The sequence below is a fragment of the Sycon ciliatum genome, chromosome 12 (assembly GCF_964019385.1).
Source record: "Sycon ciliatum chromosome 12, ocSycCili1.1, whole genome shotgun sequence".
In the NCBI taxonomy this organism is placed as follows: Eukaryota; Metazoa; Porifera; class Calcarea; order Leucosolenida; family Sycettidae; genus Sycon; species Sycon ciliatum.
This window is the reverse complement of record NC_088654.1, coordinates 1,680,492-1,702,600: the sequence shown is the minus strand read 5'-3', so window position 1 is coordinate 1,702,600 and position 22,109 is coordinate 1,680,492. Positions and strand designations below refer to the sequence as shown.

The 22,109-nt window shown below is 46.9% G+C and overlaps 1 protein-coding gene across 1 annotated transcript; it reads left to right on the top strand.

Annotated features, from left to right (window-relative positions):
• The first annotated feature begins 3,804 nt into the window (after positions 1–3,804).
• On the top strand, positions 3,805–20,186 carry LOC135828394 (uncharacterized). Its single transcript, XM_065340840.1, has 7 exons — positions 3,805–5,059; positions 6,707–6,782; positions 8,029–8,054; positions 10,319–10,364; positions 15,348–15,427; positions 18,104–18,350; positions 19,546–20,186. The coding sequence occupies exons 1-7, from the start codon at positions 3,985–3,987 to the stop codon at positions 19,562–19,564; spliced, it is 1,569 nt and encodes a 522-aa protein (XP_065196912.1). The 5' UTR covers positions 3,805–3,984; the 3' UTR covers positions 19,565–20,186.
• Positions 20,187–22,109: the final 1,923 nt, after the last annotated feature.

The following is a 22,109-nucleotide window of genomic DNA, read 5'->3' as shown; positions in this document are numbered from 1 at the left end:
TATCTCTGGCGTTGATTGCTTTCTTGCCTCGACTTCTGCCGCGCCTTTGTTCTCGTACTCCCCTTTATGTACAAGTGTTGTGCACACCCTCCCTTAAGGGGGCAGCCTACCCATAAATTTCATATGGCATTCAATTGACCGTAACTTTGGTGTTTCTCAATGGATTTGAGTGAAATTTTGACCACACACTCCTGCCACTATGCTGGCCCTCAGGACATGATTTACAAGTTCTTGCGCCTCACTGACAGGCTTTCCAGGCCGTAAAAACTCAAATTCCCGGCATAGTGCCACGGTGTGCGAGTCACCCAGGAGCCAAACAAATGCATTTACAATTTTTTCACATTTTCGTGCTCATTCTGTTCGTGCGCGGGACTCAAACCTAGAACAAGTCCAGAAGCAGCCATGGGTGATGGGGTAGGCCCCTCAACGAGGCCCTGGAATCTGTCACAACGGAACGAGTTGGCGTTCTCTCACACACTCCCACAGACCCAAGTCAATTTTTGAATTTTTTTAGGTTTTAGCACGTGCTACGAGGTCGTACCTTTGATACAACATCCAGTGCTGGGACCTCCACAGCAAGCCATTTCCACAGCGCTGCACACCTAATCCAGGATACCCCCAGAAACAGTGCCTAAAGCGGTGGGAGGTGAGTAGATCAGACTCACCACCAACATTTTGCATACAAATCCCCATCTAGTAGGGCGCAGTCACCCAGTTTCGGTGGAAGTGCGCGAGTTCGATTGGGATTCAAGTAGGAAGGGAGCGTCTCAGCTTACTCGGACCAAGACCATTCGACTCAGCAGTCAGCACCCCGAAGACTACAACTGGTGAAATTTTGATTTTTGCCTTAACTTCCCCTTTAATATAGTCTGTCTCATTTTGTGCTGAGATGTTTTGATGCATAGTGATTATGATGCTCATCATTCGCTCCCTTGTCACTGGACAGTTCTGTCCGTTTGGTTTTAGCGAATTCAAATAAAGAAAACAACAACAACAACAACAACAACAACAACAACAACAACAATGGGTCAACACAAAGGAGTGGCTCAGTTCGATTGACTCTTGCCTCAGATCAAACTTCAACATGCCAGTTTCCTTCCACAAACATATTTCGAGTGAACAATCAACGCTGATGATAGGTTTGCAAGGTTTGGGCCTAACATTTGGCTGACCTGTCAACGAACCGTCGCCTCTACAATGTCATGGTGTATGCGGGCCTAGCCTGTTAGCATGTGAACAGTGAAGTCAGCACTACCTGCAGACCCGGTCTACCACTGCACTATGAAGTATGACACAGTCAGGGAGAAGTACTCCCTCATACAGACTCAGTGCATGCGGCCCTGGCCCATGGCCCAGTGCAGTACAGCTACCTGTACTAGCTAGCATTGCATTTGGCCGAATTTTTTTAGCGACTACTGTGTACTAGTAGTACACTATCATGGTAGTACAATGATTGTGTAGATCTACTCTTGCTTTAGCCTTTATAATTACTTAGTCTTGGCTAGCATGCCACGCGAGCTTGACTCCTACTGAGTCCTAGATCCTGGACCTGGCAAGGCTGGCATGGTGACTGCACTGACTGGCACCGTCCAGTACTGCAGTAGACTTTACCTGCAGTAGTGACTGCTCGCTAGTCACTAGTGCACTGGACGGCGCGTGTAGGGACTTACAGGGGAAATCCCGGGGAAATAATTTTTCGCTGAGCATGAGCTGAGCTGAGCTGAGCACTTGTACTTGTAAAGTTGTACTTCGAAGTAGACCCGAACCTATTCTACTAGAATCAGTACTGCTGCTGTCTATTATATGTAGCAATAAAAACTGCTTTATGGCAGTTTTCTAAAAAAAGTTGTTGTGTTCTGATCTAGTCCATGGACCCCGTCTAAAAAGTAAGAAATTAACGAAATGTGATAGCCGAAAATTAAAATTTCACACAAAACCTCACAATAATCACACACAGGATAAAAAGCTAGAAGACCTTTTCCCCTCCACGGCTGTCAAGAAGCGGCAACTTAGAAAGATGGCGTCGGTTCGAGATGGCATGGTAACCGCGCACGTGCCGGGGTCCGTGACTTGCTCATGTATGCACGCCAATGCAAGTCACAAACTCACAAAGATCGTCTTTGCATTTGGAGAAAATATCTTCGACTCTCTTTGGAGGTTGGCGAGGTTTGCCTAATCTTTACTTGATTGCGATGCCGGTATGTCCTCTCAATAATTAGAACAAAGAGAGCTGATGATCGCTTCATTGCTGAGCAGAAGTAACAATCAACTCTCCTCATGTCCTCAGTGCCAAAGGCAGACGACTGCAATTCCACAACACTCATTTCACGATGATGGAAACAATAATCGTGTACTAGTACACACTTGGACCATTCGGTCATCCCTATTCTAGCCGCTAGTCCGTCCAGCAAGCAGATATTGACTATTACGATAAGTACAACTGCGTGAACGAGGGCTCACCCATCAAATTCAATTCAAGACGTGACTCCAGTCAAGAATTAGGGTCTTTACTCGAGAACTTCACAAATACAGGTCAAGGCACCCCACAAAACTGATAGATGGCACGAACGAAAGACAAATTGGCTAGACAAAGTGTCCCAAGTGATTGAAAACAGCAGATCTACCAAATAAGACAGCTACATGTGCCTAAACAACGATTCCCATACAGTAGAGAGTAGTATCAGGCAGAATGAAAGCCTTGGAAGTGCACAAATACAGCCACGACCGCCACAAAAATTGGACGACCGCCACAAAAAAATTCTCATTGCTCTACTTCCTTGAAGGATGAAAGTTACCAGTTATCCTATAGCGATGTCAGTTTATGCCTGTTGGAACCCCCCACAGCCCGCACGAAATACCTTTCAAATAATTCCAGGATGCAATTGCAGCTCCAGACAGGAGGAAGAAGAACACCGTGAAAAATAACGGCAACGATGCCCAACCTCTCGGGAAACGGCTGAAGTCTTCCTGAAGATGTTAACATTGAATAGCCATCGATTACCAGCGTGGTTTGGTGACTTTAGAACTGTTTTGAGACTTAGAACGAAGCGATATCTCAAATTTGATGGAATTGTTACCTGTCAAATGCGTGGGCGAGCAGGCCAGCTGACTGGTTATGCATGAACATGCATGAGCATGCATTGATTTTTCATGGTTCACGTGCAGAAAACTAAGTTGCCGCGATCCAAGTGCAGCTAACAGCCGTGCCTCGTGGTCCTCTTTCCTATTCATGCATGTTGGCGCAGGACTCCTACAAGTCACCCGTGAAGTGTCAGATGGACTCTTGGTCGGACTAAACAAGTGTTGAAAGCAGTATTTTTAATTTTCGGCTATCACATTACTTTTTAGACGGGGTCCATGGACTAGAACACAATAACGTTTTTTAGAAAACTGCCATAAAGCAGTTTTTATTGCTGTAACTGTGGCGGACATGGAAATCCAGTCGATTGACCGCGCCGGGGCCCGCGCCCTCATCGCGTAGATCTACGGAACGCTGCGCGCGTGCAGTGCACATGTAACAAGTACATTAGCGGTAATTATAGTAACTGTTGATCTGATGGGACCATACGGCATACCAGCGCGCTTATCCTCGGCTGCATGACCAGCGCCCTGCGGCCGCAAGACTTTCGACCGGAATTCCATGTCCACTACAATCGTACTAGAACTAGAACTAGTACACCAGTATAGTACAGTATAGTGTAGTACTAGTAGTAGTAGATCTACTAGTACTGAGCCAAGTCAAGCCTGACTCAAGTCAAGGCCTATAGCCGAGTATAGGCTAAGGCGAAGAGGCGTTCTTGTAGCACAAGAAAAAATTTCACCTTTCCCGCCGTAGCCTACGCGGAGGAGCCTGACATGATAGTATTCTCCACTGGCCTTTGCCTGAATGGAGGGAGTTTGAACAGTGAACATATCATCAGTATCACAGTCATAATCTAAAGACAAGCGATTTAGGAGGCGCTCAAGGATTGAGTAAATATTATTATGTCAGGGGCCGCAGCTACCGGCGGGGAGGAAATGGTCTTCAATGCCGAAGATAGGAGGGTTCGAGTCCTGAATCCTCGGAAATCTCCCGCCGGGGGTCACCCAGTTCACGCCTCCATTTTCCAAGTACGTTCAGCGTGCAAAACTTGCAAGCAGGTAGCGCCCGCCACGTGCTTCATGGTCGAACAGCTCAACAAAGGCCGCGATCATCCCTGCTACTATTTCACGACTGCCGCACACGTTCTTTGTTGCAGCGATTGTGGAGAGTATTGTTGGATTCAGATTGTGTACGAATGGGATCCCAAGAAGCCCAAACCCAGTAGCACGTTCCTGCCGGATGAAACCTTTGTCGAGGAAAACAATGACCGAGGATGGCTGCGGGTGCCCGAAGACTACGTAAAGAACTGCGGAGAAGGCAAGGGAGACTGGGATCGCTATCTGTATGATTATGGCATTATTGCTCTGCGCAAGGACAACTTGGAACAGAGACTAAAGGATGAGCTTGACAAGCTGAGCGGTGAAAATGCAATGGTGCGCAAACCAATGGCTCAACAGCCGCGTATGGAGTCTGTTGACCAGGCGTTCCTGTGTGGGTTTCCTGGAGAGGTCAAAAAAGAGGCGGTGCGAGGTCACATGTACTGGATGCCCGTTGACAAAGCCAAGAAAGCTGAACCGCTACTGGATGACATCGGCTTTAAAAAGCGCAGTGGCCAGGAGAGAGAGACATCGGCACTGTTTGCCATGCCGCAACGTCATACGAATGACGGTGACGGCGACGGAAACAACAAAAGCAGCAGCAACCAGGATCTTGTTGTCAAGCGACTCTACCGTCACTACATTGATTCAAGCGGTGGACAGAGCGGCTCACCCGTATACTCCTACGACGATGAAGAAGACGAGTACATCGTTTACGGCATTCATGCCGGATACTGGCGCTTTGAGGATGCCAAGTCCAATTTGTACTGCAATGTAGCAGTGCGGATGCAGGAGGTCTACAAAGACATGAGTGAGTGGATCAAAGGGAAGGAGGATGACAAGCACACGGCCAAGCCAGCTCAGAAACATTCCACAGAAGGTAAGGTTCATTCCGTGAGACTTGAGACTACTACTAAGTAGTTTAAAAAGCTAGGACCGTTCTACAGTGGAAATCAATTAAAAAAACCACAATTACCACAAAAGACGGCAAGGATGACTGCGAAAAAGACGGCACGAACAGTAAAATAGCAACAGCAACAACCACGACAACCACGACGACGACAACAACAACAACAACTACTACTACTACTACTACTACTACTACTACTACTACTACTACTACTACTACTACAAACCTGCAGCCACAATCTCACCCTCTTACCCAATAATTCCGGATTCCCACTAGGCCGATTTTACAGCCGACATGGAATTGTATGACAAAATCGTGAAGATCGGTGCGAAAATTTCCCTGGGGTAACCAGTGTTGTCGGACCAGTTTCCGACCAATCTGCGGCGAGTTTTCTTAGTGGTTGGACATGGTGGTGCGAGCCTCTGACCAATCACTATTGGCTTGTCACCATGACAGCAGAGAGTGTCGGTGCAGATCCTGAACTGGCTGCACTGGATCGCTACTTGACGCCAGCCCTTCACGTCGTTGACTTTGCAGCTCGTGTAAAAACGATCTCATTTCCGCTCTGGCGTCTACTACGGTCTAGTATGGCTGCCTACCATGCGTACGTGTGTCCACAGAGCGCCACAGGCCAGCAAGAACAATCGCTTGTCGTTCGTTGTGTGTGAACCGGTAGTCCGAATTATCCGACTTAGACAGCCGATTTCATGTTAAAGTCCATATCATGCCTGGTCTCCGCTAGGTCGAGTTTTTGGCCGATCGTGGTTTATCGATTATGGAATCATACAAAATTCCTAAAGATCGGCGCGAAAACTACCTGGGGTGGATGCGGCGTTTCCGACAAATTTGCGTGGGTGTGTGTATAGGTCCGATCCAGTTGGCCGATCTCATGTGGAAGTCGGTATCGGAGCGTCGACCAAAATATCGGACAGTGTGGACCAGGCATAAGAGCATCGGGGGGAAATTCAGCCTAGTGGGAACCCGATATTACCCTTTTCCCATTGCTATTACAATTATGCATGTTTCTATTGGCTACAAACTCTTCCAAATATTATAAATTTTATTATTTTTGGAAGAATTTGTAGCCAAGAGACCGTTTTTGGGTAGTGGTGTATAACTGTGTGAAACATGAACTGTGGCTACAGTGGAGTCTGCATACCCTTAGGAACTATACATGTAACAAGCATAAACCATGACTTTCTTCCCAGTGCCTAATATCTAGGCGCGCTCGCGAAACCAATTTAATAGTGGACACCGCTGTTTGAAGATCTCTAGGATGCGTGAAACGTGATGTTACAGCTATGTTATGTAGACAGACCTTAGCCTTCAGTGTTTAGTGTTCAGTGTTCAGTGTGGGCATTATTGCTCTGTACATAATCTGTATGTGGAGCACTTTGCTTAAGCTGCTCTGATTGGCACTGCGTGTGTAAATGTATGTGTGTGTGTATGTGTATGTGTGTATGATTGTGTGTGTGTGTGTGTATGTGTGTGTGTGCGTGTGTGTGTGTGTTGTGTGTGTATGTGTGTATGTGTGTGTGTGAGTGCGTGTATGTTGTGTGTGTGCATGTGCATGTGTGGGTATGTGCCTGTCCAATGTACTGGCTGTGTTGTTTGAAGGATTCGTTGAGAAGAAACAACGTAGCTATCTGTTTGGCACTGGAATCGAAGGAATGAAGAATTCGAAGCCAGGAACGTAAGTGTATGCACTGTGTAATGTGTGTGTGTGTGCGCGCGTGTGCGCGCGTGTGTGTTTGTGTGTTCATGCGTGTGTGTGTGTGTGTGTGTGTGTGTGTGCACATTGCATGCCCACACGTTACTGTGAGGCTTGTGTGTATGTCCTGTTGTGGACATGAAAATCCAGTTGAATGACCGGGGCCGGCACCTTCAATGCGTACAGAACGTTGCGTGCAGTGCACATGTTGATCCGATGCGACTAGCGCGCTGCAGCGCATAAATGCATGTGTGTACCGTGTACACACGGCTGCATGGCCAGTGCCCTGGGGCCGCTAGATGTGCGATCTGATTCCCATGTCCACGACAGTAGCTTGGTGGACATGATTATTTGTATGTACTGTACATGTTCGTGAGAATATGTGCATGTGTACGCGTGGGCGGGTGTGCGTGCACTTATGCAGTCATGGCAACAGGTGTATGCATTTCGGTGTCCACTATTCATACATGCCAATACGCGCGCTCGTGCATGCACACACTAGTATTTGGTGCAGAGCATGTGAAAACGGCGCAGGCAGGCAGGCATAGTGGGATGGTCTAAGACCATGATTGAGAAACAGAGGGTACCAGGTTCAAGTCCTGCTTGGAAGCGGAAGGAATTTTTCCAGCCGTGCTGCGACCCACAGATAATTGGGAATTCGTGGCCTGGCACGAGGGTAACATAGATGCAGCTAATGGGATTTCGGTCTTTGACCACTTGGTGGTGAGTCTGATCTACTCACCTCCCACCGCTTTAGGCACTGCATCGGCGCCTTGATCCTAGAGGGTGGTGGCGTTCCCACGGCGGATGGTGAAAACCCGGCTTCCAGGCGAGTCTCACGCGAACCGTGAATATATTTTTATATTATGTGAAAACGGTGCTTATCGTCTAAATTTGAGGTTTTTGAGTTATCATGCCCTGTTGGTAGCTGGTCTTAGCTCTAACTTTCATAGAAAAAAACAAAACCTAGTGGAAATCCATTTTTAACAGAATTATTTTTTTAATTTACCGATGCCGTGGTATGGATTTTTCGTTCACAGTTTTCAGCCACAAATGATGTCAAGTTCCAACTTCGAAAGCGATTTTGTCCGTTTCAGTCAAACACAGCTGAGTGCCCTTTCACGTGAGCTGCAGCATTTATTAATCCTTTCAGATTCTATTTGTCATGAATAGCTGATAGATAACACATTTTCATGTCTGTCTCTTCTCCTTTGCTGTGTGTTTTCAGTGAGGATGTCGGTAAACCTGACGAAGGTGAGGTATCTTTTAAATCACTTGGCATGTCTGTATGTATGTGTGTGCGTGTGTGCAAGTATTCCCAGTTGCCTTGTGTGTGAATGTGTGTGTGTGTATGTGTGTGTGTCTGTATGTGTGTGTGTATGTGGCTCTCTGTCTGTCTGTATGTATATATGTGTGTGTGTCTGTCTGTCTGCGTGCCAGTGTCACGGTATGAATGTGTATGTTCGTGTGGAGTGGCCCTGGGTGCACATCTAGTGCATTTGCAGATTTGCATGCTTCTCTGGCGACGGCCGTATACATGGTACATGGTATTTGTGTGGTTCTCTTGTCCACCTTGGTTTCTCTCAGTGAGCTGTAGATCTTGAAGATCAGAGAAACTGAGGAGACCCTGTCGCTGACACTTGTCAAGTGGACGATTGGCTAGCATGCGATTAAGCCATGGTAGGATCTCACTGACGAACAGCGGTGCGTCAAAGGGGTCATCCAGGTACACTGAGCAGCAAATGACATAGTAACACACAGTGATAAGTAACACACAGTGATAAGTAACATAGTAACACACAGTGATATGTGACTAAAAGTTCACATCTTCGTCATCGTCAGGATATGCTATGCGTGTACGCTACTGAGAATGGGCGTACGAACAAAGCTGTTGCGACTTCGGCGGTAATTGCTAAAGAAAGTGTCTGGTGCGAACGTCGGAGCTCGGAGCTAGAGCTCGCGTCATAGGTCGTCATTTGGCAGGAAGCACGAGCTCCGATGTTCGGAGCACACTTTCTTTAAGAATGGTTAGTTGTGGAAAAATGCAGTGAATCGTGACTTTTCAGTAGACTAGGTCACATGGTACTGTTACAAGCACACAGACACACGCATCCCCCCCCCCCCCCCCCACCCGCATACTGTATTTTACCGGTTGTAAGTCGACCCCGGTTATACATGTAGGTCGACTCCCGTTATCCGGAGGTCTCAATTCTGCGTTTTTAAATTTTTCACCCAAAGAAGCACTACTAACCACTCCCTTCTACTAACACAACACGAAATCATGTAATCATTCCTTAGTGGAGGGTATAACGTCCCAATCCTTGAAAAAGGGCCAATAAACTGGCAAAAATGTACCATGTACCATGTATACGCCCGTCCTCATGACTTTTCTTTCATTCTCCTGGGTGGTTACTAACAGCCAGTGCATGCCGGAGTATGTGGTGTGATGTGTGTGCGGGAAAAAAATGAAAAGGACCAAAAAGTAGGGATTCACTGCCCAAAAAGCCACTTCGTAGCTGTGTGGTGTAGACCAGGCTGAATAGTGGCGGTCAATTCCTCAGCCTTGCAAGCTGTTGAATGGTGCAATCCCAGCACAACAGGGCTGCCACACTCGGAGAGAGAAAAATCTGACGGGGGTCAGGGGTGTCCCCCGGCGGTGATGCATGGGGCAGGGCCCCGCGCGATGAATTTATTTAGGAAAATGGCTTGCTGTTGGGGTCCCAGAACACATTTTTAACTGTCCAGCACACGCGCTACAACCATGTCAATTATGCAGACCGGTCAAACGCGACCTGGAAGCGCCGAATTAAGGCCAACTGGACTAAAAAGCGCTCAAAATAAAATAATCGGTTGTCCCTCTTTGGGAGCAAAATCGGTCGGTTTGTCGGACAGGCGATCAAAAATCGGACGATTTCTGAAAAATCGGAGCAGGTGGCAGCCCTTGCACAAGTTGCTATGGCTTCTGCTGTAGCATCGCTATCATCGCCTCCGGCGATGGGCGTCAAATGGTCAAATGGTGTGTGTGTGTGTGTGTGTGTGTGTGTGCGCGCGCGCGCGCGTGTGTGTGTGTGTGTGCGTGTGTGTGTCTGTGTGTGTGCGTGTGTGTGTGCGTGTGTGTGTGTGTGTGTGCGTGCATGTGTGTGCGTGTGTGTGTGTGAGAGTGTGTGTGTGTGCATGTGTGTGTGTGTGTGTGTGTGTGTGTGTGTGTGTGTGTGTGTGTGTGTGTGTGTGTGTGTGTGTGTGTGTGTGTGTGTGTGCGTGTATGTGTGTGTGTGTGTGTGTGTCTGCAGGCGTACATGCATTGCTACTTCACTGAACACGATTGGAGCAAGCGAGCACGTGTGTGTCTGCGTGTGTGTGTGTGGGGGGGGGGGGGGGGGGTGCGTGCATGTTTGTGCACACTCATGCACATTCCGTAGTTCTACAATTCTGATTTGTGACTGAGTTGTGACTAAATAGAGCGACGTTTGATATTGAGCAAGCGGAGGTGATGTGTTTGTGTGCACATCTGAACTCAGATCCGACAACAGCTCTCCCCGTTGACAGCCCACTGGGCCCCATAGGGTAAGTCCACCTTTGAGGGTAAGTATAGCCTAAAATCAAATTTTCACCAGTTGTGGTCTTCGGGGTGCTGAGTCGAATGGTCTTGGTCCGAGGAAGCTGAGACGCTCCCTTCCTCCTTTATTCCCAATCCAACTCGCCACTTCTACCAAAACTGGGTAACTGGGCCCTACTAGATGGGGATTTGTATGCAAAATGTCACGTTGCGATGCAGCGTTCGGCCCTTATTCCCAATCAAACAAGATGGAGGAAGCGGTCACGTGCTCGTGCGCGCATCAGTCACCTGCAGGCTACAACTTACATCCTGTTTGGGCGGGTTCCTGTCACTCAAGTTAAACCTTACAACCTTTGAGGTGAACCTTGATGTGAAAGTTTTAGCCTGCAGGGACGGTGACCAGGTGATTGGTGAACACAAGAGCACATGCCCGGTTAGTCACCCGTGTTTGATTAGGAATAATGGCCGGACGCTGCATAGCAGCCTTTTCGGACCAAAGCCAGTCAACTCAGCGTCCAAAAGGCTACACCATATGGGCCAATCGCCGTCATCCGTGCTTTTTAAGAACGAAATTAATGGCGCTTTTAGTGACATTTTGCATGCAAAAAAGGGAACGTCTCAGCTTCCGCGGACCAAGATCATTTGCCTCAGCACCCGGAACTGGTGAAAATTTGATTTTAGGCTATACTTCCCCTTTGAAGGGGAAGTCTGATGAATTTTTTTAATATCAGAGTCCGTAGAGTTTCAGGCGATGAGTCGGACGGTGTTGGTCCCACGAGTCTCCGACAAAGCATTCTTGAGATGCTTCCGTTTGAAAAGCTGAGTTTCAGGGGCTGCGCCATGACGTCATGCGGCATCGCCACACCCTCTGCAACGTCATAGCATGCATCTAGGTCAAAAGGAGTGCGTGAAAGCAATAATGTCGATGCTATTTCGAATGATTTGGCGACCGATAGTAGGTGGTGCAAGCGACCCCGAAGACGGACCTCCGTGTGGGAGTCAGGATGCAGCCATGGCTAGCCCTCATGAGTTGGGTCTGGGGCTGAGAACGTCGGTGTTCTGCTGAAGAAATGGCCATGCAGGCCGGTCAAGAGCGAGTGCTGCCGCGTTTCCGACTGATGAAAAAACAGCGGCTTTTGCAGACGAGGCTGATATATTATTATTAAATCTCTGGAGAGCAGAGTCATCAAAATGGAGAAGAGTGATGCGAGTGCTCTAAATGTTGTTCGATGCCGACTCGCCTGGACTCCAGTGGCCTGCCATGGGGTGATTTATTCGTTGTAAAATTGGCATATTTAGGACGCTAACACCTGGTGATCAGTAAGGGTGAAACAAATAATCCGAATACATGTATATAAATGTTCGTTCGATAAGCTCAACCGGAAGAATATTCGTTACGGCAAACGAATACGAATACTGCATGCATGCCAAAATCGCCTAATTCTCGCCATCGTCCTCTTCCTCATCAGCAGCGCAAAATGTTTCTTTGCCACCTGGCCAAACCTGATCATAGCCACTGCTGCCAACATCAGCAACAGCGCCAGTAAATTCATCATCGTCGCCAGCAACAGCAGCTAATGTCTCATCCTCCGTGAACCAACGACGACTGGCCACGTTGAAGACAAGGCTTCAAGCGCAACGAAGGAGAATCAAACTCAAACTTTCAAAGCGCGATGAAAAAGCGCTGATCGAGTGCGTACACCCATCCGTGAAAATTATGTTGCACAACGATGCGGGGTCCGACTTTTGATATGTGATAAGGAGATGATGACACATGTGACAACTGAGTTCACATATGATGGCTACTACAGTCCATTCATTGGAAACTGGCACCCTAACGTTTTGGTGTCTCCCACACATAGTTGCCGATATCGTGAAAACAACAGTACATCCTGCATTGTGTGACCCGTGCAATTACTCCTTGCCACGTTTGAGGCCACAGAAGTCCAAGAACAGGGAAATAGAAATTCAGCCAGGTTTTACAAAATTAGGATAGGTTTGCAATGGTAAAATGTATGGAGAAGCAGATCCAAAACCCAGATTTTTCAGATTCAAAGTGGGTTTTGATCCTCAATTCAGCCCCAAATCCGACTTTCATAAAGACAGCGGGACTGTTTCCGATGAATGGACTGTAGTATCTCGGAAGCTAAACGAAATCCCACGGAAGCACCAGCTTGAAATCTGTGTAAGTGGTTCGAAATCATGAAAATTTGATGTGCAACTTGAAACACGTTTTACTCAGTGCAGTGAGCGAAACACCCTTTTCACGTGCGCTGGCTCATATCTACTTTACGCGTAAATACATCTGCAGATTTCCAGCTAGACGGTGATGTATTGTAACCCTGTGACGAATTTACTCTTTCCTACAACATGAAACCATCTTCAAATACATGAGCCATGAACACAAAAACATGTCAGTCGTAAACGAAAGCATATTTGTTCGTTCGTTAACAGAAAGTATATTCGGATAGTCAATATTCGTATTCGTTTCACCACTAGTGATCAATGTTGGCTCTTCGAACCACGAGCACGACTCTCCAATTCCAGGCTCACAACACTACGGGATCTGAAAGTTTTAGGTCCGGGAGCTGTTCTTTGTTTTGTCACTTGCCACGGTTGTGGACTCATCGTTGTAGCGAGACTACTCCATGCGGAAAACTAAGATTTTCTTTCTCAAAGCACAACCACCGGCGCTGGTAAGGAGACACGCACGTTCCCTGACTACATGACTGTACATACGACTGATGCAAGTGCTAGGCCTTTCCCAAATCGGCCCTATATTTTGCCCTATTCGGCTTTTCGATCGGCTGAAAAAATCGCCAGAATCGGCTGAAAATTTCTGTAAAAGGTGGAAATTCGGCTCTAAAGTCGCAGCCACCTTTCGCAGATAATGGCTACAGAAATTGTATTTGCATGCTATTGAGGCACTAAAACATCAATTTCGGCGAATTCAGTGCGAAAATTGCGTATTCGGCTAAAAGATCGGTGATTTCTTCAAAACCACTATTTTCGGCCAATGTTTTGGCCGGCCGATTTGGAAAATGCCTGCGGGCCGTGACGCAGGCGTGCACGAGCGGTCATGCCCAGTTGCCCACGACCCTGCAAAACATGTATATTCGGCGATTTCTTGGTAAAATCTCAGAATTCGGCCAAAAGATCGGCGATTTTCTGAAAAGCCTACTTTTCGGCGAATTTTTCGGCCGGCCGATTTGGGAAAGGCCCAGCGAGTGCAGTATGGTAAAACCGAGTTTCAGACCAAAAGGTTCAACCTTTTTGTAATGTTGGCATGATAACGTGCAGAAAGTTTAACAATGGCTACCTGGCCACCCATCTGTATGCACATCTTTACACAGACATGTCAAACCGGGTTCACGATAATAATCTTCATAATATAACGATAAAAAGTGGTCGTTAAAATGTTAGACTTTGTGCCTCGTTAGACTTCCTGGTTTTACAGTAAATGACAAGACCATGTCTAGAGTCTCTTGTGACTGGAGTCTTGTAACACACGACTAACACACGGCGGTGACTAAGCACGGCAGTGCGGAAGGAAAATGTAGTCATGTTACGTTGTGCGTGTGATGAGTGCGTTGACTACAGCTAGCATGCATGCGAAGGCCAGCGCAGACGGAAATGGCTAAAAGACGTGATAACCTCAAGATTTGCCGAGCTGAAAATCACAGGATACGTAATACATGTATTTGTTCCACTGGGTGAAATGGTCTTGGTCCGAAGAAGCTGCAACAAACGGTTCCCCAATTGAACACATTCTGAATAATGGCCATTTTGCACACAAGATTTTATATAATATGGTGTGGCTACCTGGCTGCACACCGTGACGTCATCACCTAGATCTGGGTGATGCGCCCTGAAATTCGCACATGTTCGATTGGGCATATCTGACGAACCATAGACCACAGCCTTTTCGGACATGGACCATTCGACTTAGCGCCCCAAACTCTACGGATGCTGAAATTTAAATTTTTCAACAAACTCCCTCTTTAAACTCTGTATTTCATCTGGACCTCCTGATCTAAAGGGGTCGTTTTCTTAGTATTTCGCAGTATATGTATGGAGAACAGGGTATTTAAAAGTTCACCATACTGTATTGAGAGATATGGCCGAAACAGCTTGCTGTCTACAGCATTGGGTATATTACGCTCCTCGGCATTCGTCTTGTTGTGCCCTCTCAGTAGTACTGAGTTTTCTAATGCTGCTGCATCACGCAATGCCCGCTACTTTTCATAGTTGGAGCACTCTGGCGCTAGAGCGACGAGCTATCTTAATGTCTGTGGTGCCTCCTTTGCACAGTCGCTGATAGCTCGGCCTGCTTTAAGCTCGTAGCTGTACCGATTTGGCCTTTATGGCCGAAACAGCTTTGTTATTTATATTTATTACAACATCTTAAGACTCGGTGGAAACACCGGCCGATGTTAAGAGAGTGGGTGATTGCCAACCACGGCGATAAATAAAATTAAGGGGAGATTGCCATCTACAGCGTAGGGTATTGAGAGATGTAAGCACTGTGTGCAGTGGCCAAACAGTAGCCTGTGCTTGATGAAGATTTACGTTGCCTGCACAGTAATACATGTACTGGAGACCAGATATTTTAACGTCAATTAAAGTTTACGATCTCCGGATTTTTGTGGGTTAGCGAGGTGAAGTTCTAACTAATTCTCTCTCAAAACAAGCAGATGATTGTACATGTACGTATTGTTTTGCACATAACGACTTCAAATGTTAAAATGATTTTCTTAAATTCGTTAAATCTTTAGAATTAAAACTAAAATGTTCGTTAACACTACTGGTCTTACAGTATGGTGGATATGGCGGCTCAGAGCAATGCCCGGCATGGTGCAGAGAGGTTTTACAAGCGTGTATGCTAATGGCTGACGAGTGTAAGTACGTGTTGGCTGAAAGCGCAGCGAAGAGAGATGGTGATACTGCTGATTCCACAGTATGTTGTGTGTTCATCCTGCTTCTCTATGTAGTTCGAAACGCCTTAAAGATATCGACGACCCCAAGAAATTTGCTAAGAGTCTTCAAGATTTCGTCGATAAGAATGAAAGGAGTAAGTACTTCGCAAATTTAACTTGGATACTGAGCCAGCAAAATATAATTGAAATAGAAGAAATCTCATGGAAACGAGTTAAGAAGTATCCGCGACCGTCACAAGATGATACGCAGTCAGCAAGTTTTGTTATGTTATCACACTTTCTGACTGCGTGTTATCTTGTTACAGTCGTGGATAGTTGCTTCATAACTCGTTTCCATGTGATTTCTTCTGTTTTAATTGCATTTTTCCTTGATTTCTTCTCCAGTTTTGTAATGCATTGTACCCCATTTGGGTTTTTGCCCATACAAGAGGATTTTGAGTATGCTAACAAAATGTTTGACAAAAGTAAGTAATTTAATGAACTCGGATACTGAGCCGGTAAAAAATATATATCTGACCGACACAAATTGGGTGGTGTGTTGCTTTGCCGCTTCGAATTGTAGTTGGACCGCATTGTCAAGTTATTGACTGGTCTCGTCATCTTCCTGTAACAGTCGATATTCGTTGTTACCATATGGGACATAGCCTGCACACAATTTTCGCTGTGCTCACCTTCCCATCTTTGATCCTAGCATAACATTGAGCTTTCCAAGCTGGAACATTCCCAGATCTCAAGTCTAAACCTGCCAAATGCATGAGTGCAAAGGAAGAAACAAACACCTGGTCTTACATGAAGGGACAGGAGGATGTTTTTTTGGTTGTTAAAAAATGTAAGGAGAATATGTTATGAATTATGAGCAACTACCCGACAAAGTAACCAGATAATATGATGTCAGCTAGACGACAACAAGGCTTAAAACTGACATGTACATGTAGTAGTACTGTAGAGAGACATTTACCAACTTGACACCTAACATAGCTACAACACATTCTACAATATGCAAACTAATCACCTTCCAACTTGGACAGATCAGGTTAGGAATCACTCAATGAGAGGAAGGAAAGCGTAACGCCAAAATTAGAACCAGCTACGACCCTCAGCAACAAAAAATGACAATGGTTACTGGATGATGATGTTGATGATTTCTTTTTTGATTCCCACCTTCCAACCCGGCAAATATTTAGATTTTGATAAAAACGATTCAAAGCCTCTCAATTTTTTTTGTAATACTTGAAGTACAGTACATGTATGATACATTGGCTCACCATCCGAGTTTAAAGGGGAAGTCCGGTGAAAAATTTAAATTTCACAGTCCGTAGAGTTCGGGGCGCTGAGTCGAATGGTCTTTGTCCGAGGAGGCTGCGGCTTATGGTTCGTCAGATACGCCCAATCGAACATGTGCGAATTTGAGCGCGCATCACCCAGATCCAGGTGATGACGTCACAGCGTGCAGCCAGGTAGCCACACCATCTAGTTGTGTACAAAAATGGCCATATTTGGAGCGCATTCGATTGGGGAACCGTTTATCGCAGCTTCTTCGGACCAAGACCATTCGATTCAGTGTTACAAACACTACGTACCCTGTGATTTTCAGCTCGGTAAACCTGGAGGTTATACCGTATTTTAGCCGTTTCCGAGTTGGACTTTTCCGTTAGCCCGTCTACATGGTCTATGCGCTCTGCGCTGCGTGCATGCAGTGCGTGTAGTGTGTTATCTAGCTGTAGTGCATGGAGTCAACAAACTCATGTCACAACTCAGAACTGACACAAGACTCAGAAAACTAGTCAACACACGGACTTGTCATGTACTACACTCGTATCAGTCGTATTGTACAGTCATGTAGTCAGAGAACGTGCGTTTCTCCTTGCCGGTGCCGGTGGTTGTGCTTTGAGAAAGAAAATTTTAGTTTTCCGCACCCGCGGCGCCTCATTATTTTATGCTACAGCGATGAGTGCACAATCGCTACAAGTGACAAAACAGCGAACAGCTCTCGGACCTAGAACTTTCAGATTCCATAGCGTTGCGAGCGAAGAGTCGTGCCCGTGGTTCAAAGAGCCTGCACTGTTCTCCAATTGAGTAGTCCGAAATATTCCAAGTTCGCACCAAAACATCACCATGTGGCAGGCTACTGGAGTCTAAGCGAATCTAATCGGTATGGAACAACATTTAGAGCACTCGCATCACTCTTCTCCATTTTGGCGACCCTGCTCTCCAGCGATCTGATAATCACATCAGCCTCGTCTGCAATAGCTGCTGCTTCTTCATCAGTCGGAAACTCAGTAGCGCTCACTCTTGACCGGCCCGCGCGGCCATTTCTTCAGCTGACTACCGAGGTTCTCAGCCCCAGACCGAACTCATGAAGGTCAGCCATGGCTGCATCCTCACTCTCACAAGGAGTTACATGTCTTCGGGGTCGCTTGCACCACCTAATATCAGTCGCCAAATCATTTGAAATAGCACTGACACTATTGCTTTCACGCACTCCTTTTGACCTAGCTGCACGCTATGACATTGCAGAGGGTGTGGCGCGGCCGCATGACGTCATGGCGCAGCCCCCGAAACTCAGTTTTTCAAACGGAAATATCTCGAGAACGCTTTGTCGGAGACACGTGGGACCAACACCATTCGACTCAGCGGCCGAAACTCTACCGACCCTGAAATTTAAATTTTTCACCGGACTTCCCCTTTAAGTTTGAAAAGTTGTTTGAGAATTCGAACTAGGATTTTGCGACATCGGCGGTAATTCTGTTTGAGTTTTGTGGTTTGAAGGATAACCTGTTGTTTTATGTGTGCGGCTAAAAATCTCACAGAAGACTTCGGTCGCAAAGCAGTCGAGGCTGTGGACCCAAGCCGTAAGAACAATTCGCCTAACGTACTGAGAGATTTTCATCAGCTCAAAGAAGACTCCATCGATGGCCCGTGGAAGGGCCAAGAGAACTTTATGTGCATCATCTACTATCTGATCGTCAAGAAGAGAGAGATGACTATACATGCTTTGTTTGAGATGCTCACACCATGTGCACCGCAGAACACAGGCAGAATAAAGAAAGAGCTGATGTAAGTATGAGAAATGCTTGTGTTAGGGCATGTTCGATTGGTAGGATCCAGATCTCAGATCCGTCGAATCCTTCAGAGTCCACTGAACACTTTGTTTTGGTCCTTGACTCTTGCCATGTTGGTGAAGTAATAAAGTGTGCGCTCACGGGTCACCCAAAAGGGTGAAAGTCGTATTCGTGGCGCACGTGTTGTACGAAAAGTCAACAAGAGTATCTCGAGCGACGAGTGTGCGTACCACAATGTGTACAAAAGAAGCGTTGGCGAGACACGATTGTCGGTGATCTGCGCTCGCTGGATATTCCGGAGTTCGAGTGGTATCGGCTCGCACAAGATCGCCCGGTTCGGCGCAGGCGGGTCCATCAACATCGTCTTCCTCCCCCGGCACCGAAGGACTTTCACTGCGCATGCGGCATAGCGTTTATGAGAAGTGCCGATTTGAAGCATCACATCAAGTACTGCCCAACTCAGTAGCCTATCATCTCCACTGGAGATGGGGCGTCAAAGGTCAAAGGTGTACAAAAGTGAGTTTTACCCGCCATACACGCACAAAGGTCACATTTGGATCTGTTGGATCCGGTCAACCCTGCTCCCCGAGGTGGGTTCACCGGATCCCAATCCAAAGGATCCGGATCCGGATTCGATCAATCGAAAGGGTGCGAATCCAGTGGATCCGGTTGATCAGGATCCCGATCCTACCAATCGAACATGCCCCTATGTACCTCCTCCCGTATATTGCCTCCTACTACCTTTTCCAAACTGGCTTGCATGCACCCCGTGCGATTTCCATAATAATGATGTATTGGTTCGTGTCCCTGCATCGCTGCTGGCATCTCTCCTGGCATCTCTGCTGGCATCTTTGCTGGCATCTCTGCTGGCATCTCTGCTGGCATCTGTGCAAATCTTTGACGATTGCAGTGCTCGCCATCTAACTGTACTCCAATGTCGTTGCATTCATTCCACCTGCATAGGTTGTGTGTGTGTGTGTGTGTGTGTGTGTATGTGTGCGCGTGCATGCATGCGGGTGTATTTGTTTGTGCGTGCGCATTTGCATGCGTGTGTGCATGCATTCATGCATGTTTGTGTGTGTGTGTATGTGTGTGTGTGCGTATGGGTGCGTGAGTGTGTGTGTGTGCATGTATGTATGTATGTATGTATGTATGTATGTATGTGTGTTTTCTCATTATTGTCATTTAAGGGCGGCTTCGTACGAATGAGCAGTGTCGTGAAGTCACCATAGCAACTACCCAGGTGCCCTACGAAGGTCACCAGATGTCTGCGGCATAGTCGTCTTCTGCGGTTTGTTCTTGCGAAACTGCGCGGTGCATTGCTCTGCATTACTCTGCATTGCTCTGCATTACTCTGCATTGCTCTGCATTACTCTGCATTACTCTGCATTACTGCATACCTAGTAGAATACATGTGACTGTTATCTCTTTACCATTCTATGTTCGAAGTCGGAAGAAGTGTTTGCGCTCTTGTCTCCAAGGAAACTGTGCATGCATTTCGTTGCTTACATAATATTATTACGCCTTCCGTGACACGTGCATGCTGAATACTCTCCTTTCGCCTGCACATGCCTTCGCTAAGTATCGGTGTTTGATGTTGCGCTGTCGTACCTTGCCTCTCTATGTCCTGCGTATCATAATGCTACATGTCTTGCTCTCGTCTTGTCTTTTCTCTCTCTCTCTTATGACCTTCTCTATTTTTCTTGGCGCGCTTTGTCTGTGCAGACGCCGAGACCACCAAGGTCGGCTGAGCAGCAGGGCCCCGCCACTACTTTTCGAATTCATTCGGGAGCATAGTGGACCTAGAAAGAAAAAAATCCTTTTCCTTCTATCATGGGTGTGTGTGACACGAGCGAAACATGGATGAGGCGAATAGGATTATTATGTCTTTGGCCATTTACTTCTGGGGTGTGTTATCATGACTGCGTGTTGCCATGGCTGTGTGCTGTCATGGCTGTGTGTTGTCATGACTGTGTGTTGTCATGTCTGTATGTTGTCATGGTTGTGTGTTGGCACGGCGGTGTGCTGTCATGGCTGTGTGCTGTCATGGCTGTGTGTTGTCATGACAGCGTGTTGTTATGGCTGCGTGTTGTCATGGCTGTATGTGGCTGTATGTTGTTGTTTTTTCTGTCCACCCTGCACTCACTCGTTGCGCACACATCCGCACACTCACTCATACGTGTACACCACTATTGAACACGTGAACAATGCCAGTGGGGGCCACCACAGCACAAACTCTCCGCACAAAGACAAAAGAGGCCGACCCTGCACTCGTCACCTCCTTTTATCCCACACCGTGCTCCCTCGTACCCGTTCCCGGGTGGACAGAGAACACTACTTCTCTGCTAATTCTAATACTGTGACGTCAACCGCAGAGAAGTGACATATTTTTAATTTTTTTTATTTACTTGAAAAGCACATAACCACCAGGAAAGCTGACAAAGAAAAAGAGTAAGAAAATACAGATATAAAGAGAGCTGAGAGAGAAAGAGAGAGTTGGGGTACGGTTAAGGGAGGACGAGACATTGAATGGTGGTCGCCACAGTCACAGATACATGTAGTGGCAGTATAGGCGAGGCTACAGGCACTCAACTGACCAATAGGTTTCAGTATCGCCATGCCGGTAACGCAACAAAAGACAAAAACGGAAGAAAATCTGAAGCGCAATACATGAATAGTAATTACAATATAGGTAATAGGGAGAGTGGTGACCAAGAGAGGACAGTATAGACAGTTAGTATGGGGTGCTTCAATGCACATCCCCAAACCAAGAGGTGCGATCTGGAAAGAACAGTGAGGCGATCGTGTTGTCATGGATGTGTGTTGTGAAGACCATGTATAACCGTGGTTGGCGCCAACTGATTTTCATTCTACATGTTGATTCTCCCTCTAGATTGACCCTTGAAATCCTTAGAAATCCTTTGCTTTCAAAATGCGAGCTGTCTCCCTTTATATCCCCCCCCCCCCCCCTGCCGACCGGGGATATCCGGATTGCCCTGTTCAGACCTCTACTCATAGCAAAGTGCCAGCCCTGCTTACTAGGGTCCAGCGGAAAATGCCGGCATTGTATTCGGCATTATGGGACTATCCGAGCATCAGAGCTTTATGGAGCATTAGAAAGGAACTAGACGAGCATTTTGTGAGGTTTGAGCAGCAAAACGAGTTTCGTACTGAACAATAGACATGGTAAGCATTTTACCGTTCACACTATTTTCGACGGTCGGCCTGCATCGTTTTTGTGTGTGTACACATGGCATTTTACAGTTCACGCGCTAGATCCAACGGCACTCGTACCCCAAACCCAAAAATACCGTCGGTTTGGTACCGTTTCGACGATAGAAAGCTCTTTTTAGCGGGAGAACGAAACGGTAAGATTCCAACTAGCGTCACCTCACACGTCTATCGTTGCGGCAGGAGTCGGGACTCAGAAGCCGAACTGCTAAGGCTCTTATCACACTGCGTTCAAATGTCGCGTTTGCGTCTGCATTTTCTTCGGTTTTTGACGGTCGCCTAGGAAATGCCATCACGTGACGTTATCGCGAGCGCGTTGGTTTCCAGACGCACAGCCGCAGACGCAAACCAGGGGGGAGGGGGGTAGTCAAAACCGAATCGCGTAAACGCAGATCGGACTTTCTTTATCGCAGCACTTCCTGCATTTCCTGCATTGTTTCTGAGTGTTTTCAAGTGATTCTCAAGTGTGCTTTTCAAATCTTCATTTCCATCAGTTGCTGAGGCCGGCGAGAGTACTACATGT